The 7426-nt window shown below is 37.5% G+C and overlaps 1 protein-coding gene across 4 annotated transcripts in view; it reads left to right on the top strand.

The window, feature by feature from the left end:
* The window catches only part of FGD4 (FYVE, RhoGEF and PH domain containing 4), a 273188-nt gene that overhangs the window by 218821 nt on the left and 46941 nt on the right, over window positions 1-7426 (top strand). For all 4 annotated transcript variants that reach the window (XM_017886972.1, XM_017887112.1, XM_017887190.1 and 1 more), the window contains 2 exons: window positions 1188-1333; window positions 2040-2196. In XM_017886972.1, coding sequence (XP_017742461.1) covers window positions 1188-1333; window positions 2040-2196 — 303 coding nt within the window. The remainder of the gene's footprint in view (window positions 1-1187; window positions 1334-2039; window positions 2197-7426) is intronic.

Here is a 7426-nt window from a genome sequence, read left to right as displayed (position 1 = left end):
TGGGAAAAATAAATAAATAAATAAAAATAAAAGAATGAGTTTATGGGTCACATATTCATTTTTAAAGGAATTTCATCATAAGCCAAAATCAAATAATGTGAAGTTTGTACCTTTGAAACAACTTTCTTCCTTATGGGAATTACAGACCTGAAATTTTAGATATTCCCATAGTGGACGTATTTCTCTTCTCTTATCAAGTTATGTGGTTTTTTAAAGCCAAATAACTCGTTAGCCACTGTTGCTGACCTTTTAGAATTCTAGAGTCCTAATTACTACATTAACCTAACTATTGGAACCTCTAAGGACATAATTTTTTGTTCTTTTTGCCTCTCAAGAAAATACAGTGGAGGTGAATTTAAAAAATTAACAACCATCTGGACATTATGAAGGAATAGACCTCCTTCTGCTTACATGTAACAGAATGGCAATTAAGAGGTATAGTAGCCTTAGTGAAGTATAGCTAAGACTGAAGGTTTGGGTTTGTGTGTGTGTGTGTGTGTTGTTTTTTTTTTTTTTTTTTGTCTTCAACGTACGTGTTATTATGTGTAGGAAGAGACTTTTCCCCCTACGTATCAGTGTTTCATGTTACTGTGCATTATTATTTACTAAAAAGCAAGTAAATATCTGAGGATTGAAATATTCCTTTGTCCATTCATTGGCCAGATATTATGCACTTGTTCTGTTGTGGGAACTAAATCATGATGTTCCCCTTTCCCAAGGAGCATACAGTTTTAACAGGAAAAATGAGACTTATATCAGCAAACTACAATAAAGGGAAATATGTAATAAGTGAATAAGGCTTTCAAAACATAAAGAGAAGTGAAAAATACCACAATTATTGTGTGTACATAAAGTGTTTTCACATTTCTTAACTCTGGCTTATGGATAGGAAGGGTAAATTCTATTAACCTCAATTGGAAATTTTCTGGCACAGAAAAGGTGAATTTTTCACCATAATATTCCTATGGATAGGAGCATAGCCTAGATTAGAATCAAAACTTCCTGATTCTTATTCCTGATTCTTCTAAATCAAAGCATATACTCCTAAATTTCAAAGGATTTTCTTGAACCGTAAACTTTTCCAATTGCTCAATAAAAAATTACTAAGAGTCCACTATGTGCCTAGCACAGTGCTAGGTGGTTAACCAATAAATGTGAAGTAATGCTTACATTATTCTTTTATTCAGGTATTTTATTGCAAACTGTTGGAAGAAGCAAACCGAGGCTCGTTTCCAGCAGAGATGGTGAATAAAATCTTTTCTAATATTTCATCAATAAATGCCTTCCATAGTAAATTCCTCTTGCCAGAGCTGGAGAAACGAATGCAAGAATGGTAAGAGGAGTAGATAGAAAATGATATGTTTAAGGCAGTCATATAAGATGCTGTATTTTTCAGCTTTTAAATTGAAATAGAAATGCCACACACAACTGTAACTAGACATTTATGCTAAATTTTTACATTGAAGACTACTGATAGAAGTTGTGGTACAAAGGACTTCATGTCTGCTCTCCAAACTATCATTTGGCTAGTGAAGACAAGATATCGGGTCATGTGGAGCTTCAAGAATTCCAGAACATCTCTCTTTGCTATGACATTCCTATAGTCCCTTTAAAAAGGTGCTACATTGTTCTCTACCAGCCTCATAGTACGGTGAATGAGATAAAGCACAAGATGTATGTAGAATGTGATGACTTCTTCTCTAGTCCTGTCAGTTCACTCATTCTATAAAAAATCTTAATGTGCCGGGCGTGGTAGCTCATGCCTGTAATCCCAGCACTTTAGGAGGCCAAGGCAGGCGAATCACTTAAGTCCAGGAGTTCAAGACCAGCCTGGGCAACATGGTGAAACTCTGTCTCTACAAAAAATACAATAAACTTGCCAGCTACTGAGGGGGCTGAAGCTGGAGGATTGATTGAACCTGGGAGGTCGAGGTTGCACTGAGCTGTGATCATGCCACTGCACTACATGACAGAAAGAGACCCTGTTTCAAAAAAAAAAAATTTTTTTTTAATGACTTGTTTTTCTATATTTCATACAGGGAAACTACTCCTAGAATTGGAGACATCCTTCAGAAATTGGCACCATTCCTTAAGATGTATGGAGAATATGTGAAAGGATTTGATAATGCAATGGAATTGGTTAAAAACATGACAGAACGTATTCCCCAGTTCAAATCAGTGGTTGAAGAAATTCAGGTAATAGGACTGTTTCATTCAAAGCTATAAATTACTATTGCCATACAAATTATACAGTCTTCTAGATCTAAAACTGAGATCTAGAGATCTGAGACACCTAGCCAAAATTCATTCTACGCCGAATTATGCAAGATCATCTCTGCAAAGCTGAAATAGACATCAATCACATGCTGCATACTAAGCAATAACTTCTCCATTTGCTTTTGAGACCAGCAGAGGATGATTTTTATTAGGGTCTACATAAATTTACAAAATGAGTTCCCATTCGGGTCTGTGCCTCTCTTGCATTATTTCAGAGGTTGAGTTGTTGGAAGGAATATAAAGAATGATTGCTGTAAACCTTGAGATTTGGGGAACTAATCATTCTTTTTTTGTCACTTGATATCTGTATCCTCGTTTTCTTCTGTTTCACCAAACCTGAATAACACACTTTAATAATACCGTAATAATTTCCACTTGATTCTCTAGTCAAAATTGTTAATATCATATTCTTTGATACAGTTGATATTGAAGAGGCATATTTTAGATCATCTAAGATTCTTGGCGTGGGACTTCTTTTGCTCCTTGACTGTCTTATTTTGTGTCATAGGAATTTTTTTAATTGTACCATTTTAATTCCTCTAATTGTCAACGATTTTTTGAGTTATTTTCCAGTGGTTGCTTTTAGGATTATAGTATGCATCTTAATTTTTCACAATGTACTTCAGATTATACTCACCTTAATTGTTGTAAAATGTAGACACTTAGTTCCAATATAGCTCTGTTCCCTCCTCTATGCTCTGTACTATTAGTGTCCTGTATATTACATTTTTTATATGTTGTGAGTCTATAATACAGTGCTACAATTGTTATGGAAGGATATGAGAAAAAATGTATCAGTCTATTTTATACTAACTTTTATATTTGCCCTTTCTAGAGTAACTTTCTTTCAGCATACATGATTGTTGTTTCTTAGAAAGTAGGCCAGCTAGCAATGAATTCTGTCAGTCTTTTTGTCTGGGACTACACTTATTTTTTCTTGACTACTGAATGAATGAAGAATGAAGTGCTGGATTCAGAATTCCTAGTATATGGGTTTTTCCTTTTTTATTTTCTATTTTGTTTCTATAATTTGTGTTTGTTTTGAGACGGAGTCTTGCTGCTCTGTTGCCCTGGCTTGAGTGCAGTGGCGCGATCTAGGCTCACTGCAAGCTCTGCCTCCCAGGTTTACTTACGCCATTCTCCTGCCTCAGCCTGTAGCTGAGACTACAGGCGCCTGCCACAACACGCAGCTAATTTTTTGTATTTTTAGTAGAGACGGGGTTTCACCGTGTTAGCCAGGATGTTCTCGATCTCCTGACCTCGTGACTCGCCCACCTCAGCCTCCCAAAGTGCTAGGATTACAGGGTTGAGCCACCACGCCCAGCCTTTGTTTCTATAATAATAATAATAATTATTATTATTATTATTTTAAGAGATAAGGTCTTGCTCTTGTCACCCAGGCTAGAGTGCAGTGGCCCAATCACAGCTCACTGCAGCCTTCAACACCTGGGCTCAAGCAATCTTTCCACCTCAGCCTCTCAAGTAGCTGGGACTACAGGCATGCACCACCACCCTGGCTAAATTTTAGATTTTTTTGTAGAGACAAAGTCTGGCTCTGTTGCCCAGGCTGGTCTTGAACACCTCGACTCAGCCTCCCAGAATGCTGGGATTACAGGCATGAGCCACTACACTCAACCAGTATATGGGGTTCCCCGCCAGCACTTTGAATATGTGGTTCTCCTGCTTTCCATCCTCTGTGGTTTGAGATGAGAAGCCAGCCATTGATTGTATTGATATTCCCATGTATGTGATGAGTCACTTTTCTCTTGCTGCTTTCAAGATTTTCTCTGTGTTTTGGCTTTCAACAGTTTAAATATGATGTGTCTGGGTGTGGACCTTTTTGTATTTGTCCTAGTTAGGGTTGGTTGAACTTTTTGCATTTGTGGATTGATTTTTTTTTAAATCATTTTCAGAAGTTTTCAGCCATTATTTCTTCAAATATTTTCTGTCCTTTTCACGTTCTCTTTTTTTTAATCTTTTTTACTCCGATTACACAAATTTTGGTGGGTTCCTTTTGTTTGTTTTGGATATGGTATCTTGCTATGTTGCCTAGGCTGGCTTCAAACTCCTGGGTTCAAGTGATCCTCCCAATCTTTCTTCTATTATTCAGATTGTATAATTTCTACTAGTCTTTCTTCAAGTTTCCTGATTCTTGTCATCTCAAATCTGCTGTTGAACCTATGGTGAATTTTTCTTTTCAATTATTATATTTTTCACATCCACAACCACAACTTCTGGCTAGTAGAGTTATTGGCTCTCATCCCTCGCTTATCTCAGGGATCTTCACTTCTACTGATGTTGCTGGGTGTGTGTGTTCCCCACCATTCCAAATTGAATGAGCCCTTTTCAGCCTCAGCAGAGGAGCCGCCAGTCCTCACAGCCCATGCCACCCTGACGCCCCATTCCTAGTGACTGAGCTGGGAGAGGGACAGGAGCAGCTGCAGGCTAGCATGCCACAGATTCTCACCGTTCTTACCCAAAGTTCAACAATTTTTAAAGCATAAACGGATTTCAGATTGTTGCATGCCTTTTAATCAATTTCTAAAATGAAGATATTGTTTTGTCAATTTTATCTAGCTTTATAGCTGCTTTAATTTTTTTTTTTATTTTTAGAGATAAGAGTCTCGCTCTGTCGCCCCAGGCTGGAGTGCAGGGGTATGATCTCGGCTCACTGCAACCTCTGCCTCCTGGGTTCAAGCGATTCTTGTGCCTCAGCTTCCTGAGTAGCTGGGATTACAGGTGTGTGCCACTACACCTGGCTAATTTTTGTACTTTTAGTAGAGACGGGGTTTCGCCATGTTGGCCAGGCTGGTCTCAGACTCCTGGCCTCAAATGATCCCCCAACCTCAGCTTTCCAAAGTGCTGAGATTACAGGCATGAGCCACTGTACCTGGCCTATAAGCTGCTTTTAACAGGGAGGATTTGCCAGTCTCTTCATTCAGCTGTAGCCAAAAGGCCTGCCTCATCCTCTTCACTCCTTTTTTTTTTTTTTTAACCTTATTTTCTTTTGTAATTAAACACTTACCTACCTTACTGGGCTCCTTTGATTTTTACTAGCTTCTTTTGCTAATTCTGAAACGTGGGCAGAGCATAAAGTTTGCCTTCTACAATCTTTCTTTTCATGCTTTTCAGTGATATCTTATTCCCGCATGCCTTTAACTATCTTGCCAGACAGTTTCCTCTAGGGTTGCTGTTTCTAGTCTAGTTCTCTACTCCCAAACTCCAGGTACAAATAGCTGAGCATGTGAACATCTTGTCATCCAAACAAAGTCAACATTTTTTCCTCTTTTTAGCTCCCAAGCATTTTTCCATCTAACTTTTTAGGCCTTGCATAGAGTAGATAATTATTCTGATATGTATTGGATTTATTAGGTGACACCATTATCCTGTCATTTACCAGAGCTTGACAACTTAGCTTTATCTTTGATTTGTTACGTCTTTATTCTCTGTATGTGTTCATTTGCCTGTGAAATATTATATTCCAATTGCTTAGCGTAGTGCTTGTTTCATGGTAAGTGCTCACTAAATGATAGTGGTGATGGTGGTGATAGTGGTAGTTATTGTCTTATCATCCTCTGAATTCTGTCTCTACAATGTCTGTCTTCTCCATATTATGACCAAACGACATGGCTTATGAAAAGAGTGGTAGATTGGGAATCAAGTAACCTAGTTTAGAATTCTAAGTCTGCCACTTACAGTCACTTGATCTTAGAAAGCCACAGTTTCTTCATGTAAAATATTTAGGATCAGTAATACTTTCCTTGATGTACATAATAGATTTTGGGAAAATCAAATGACATATTTAAATTTATATAATTAATATCTTAAACTTTATTAAGGAAAGCTATTATTCTCTCAACTTCTATGCCAATTTCAGGCCCTTATTATTTTCTTCCTGGTCTGTCGTAACAACTTCCAAACTAGTTTTCCCCGTCCCCCTGAAGCTACACTGTAGTAGGTTAATCTAATAGAGCTCAGATCTAATGATACAACTGTCATGCACAAAAATCTATATTAGATGAAACAAATCTAAACTCACCTTGACATCATTACCTCATATTACCTTTACTTTACATCTTCTATTTCCCGCTAATCTTTTTTGCCGAGAAAACCTCTCTGTCCCTTTCACTGAACATACTTCATGCTTCATTACCATGGGCCTGTTCTCTCAGGTTTCTGCTCCTGGGCTTGCTCCCTAGTCTGTCTTTTTCTCCAAAACCTGCACTCATCAGAGGTTGCATTAAATGTTCCCTTCTCTGTGAAGCCTTTAGTTACTTGTTTGCTTCAAATGCAAACACTATGTCTTAAGATAGTTTTGATGCCTTGCAGTGTCCTGATCATGGTGTGAGTTCAGTATATATTTTAATGGGATTTCTGCTTTGTTTAACAGGAACAAGAACATTTCTTATTTTTTCCTCTCTTTTGTTAACAGCTTCTTGGAAGCAAGTGATACGGACTTAATTTTGTCCTAAGAAATGGAGTTCTATTTACAGAATTTGGTTTCTAATGAAAAAGAATGCTTTGAATTGATGAAAATTAAAATTTTCTGACAGATAAGATGCCCAGATCTTGTTATTTTCTTTGTGGAGTCTTTTAAGTTCAAAGGCAATGACATTTATCATAGCCTTATTATGAAATAGTTTCTGCTGAGTCCAAAGTCATTTAATACAGTTGTTCTTAGCAAACCTCATTAAATAGGCACATCTTTTGAAACATCTCTATAGAATGATTTAATGATGTGACTTCACAAACCCTTGTAGTGACTAATTGAAGTGGTTGTCAGCAATCTGGAATTTTCTTGCTTAAAATTCTGCTTGATTTTTTTCCCCCTTTCTGTTACACCAGATTGGTAGTTCTCAACTTCAGTGTTATAGAAATATCAGCTGTTTTTAAATGCATATTCTGTAGCTGGGAATGGTGGCACGTGACTATAGCTACTTGGAAGGCTGAGGTGGGAGGACCATTTGGGCCCAGGAGGCAGAGGTTGCAGTGAGATCACACCACTGTGTGCCTGGGCAACAGAGTGAGACTCTATCTCAAAAAAAGAAGAAAAAAATGCGTATTCTCCATCTCCTTCCCCAAAGATTGTGATGTTATAGATTGAAGTGGGGTTCAGAAGTCTGCTTTTTTTTCTAATTTTTAAATTTTT

The sequence above is a fragment of the Rhinopithecus bieti genome, unplaced genomic scaffold, assembly GCF_001698545.2.
Source record: "Rhinopithecus bieti isolate Rb0 unplaced genomic scaffold, ASM169854v2 scaffold_72, whole genome shotgun sequence".
In the NCBI taxonomy this organism is placed as follows: Eukaryota; Metazoa; Chordata; class Mammalia; order Primates; family Cercopithecidae; genus Rhinopithecus; species Rhinopithecus bieti.
Note: the sequence above shows the minus strand (reverse complement) of the source record. Positions and strands in the feature narration are given on the sequence as shown.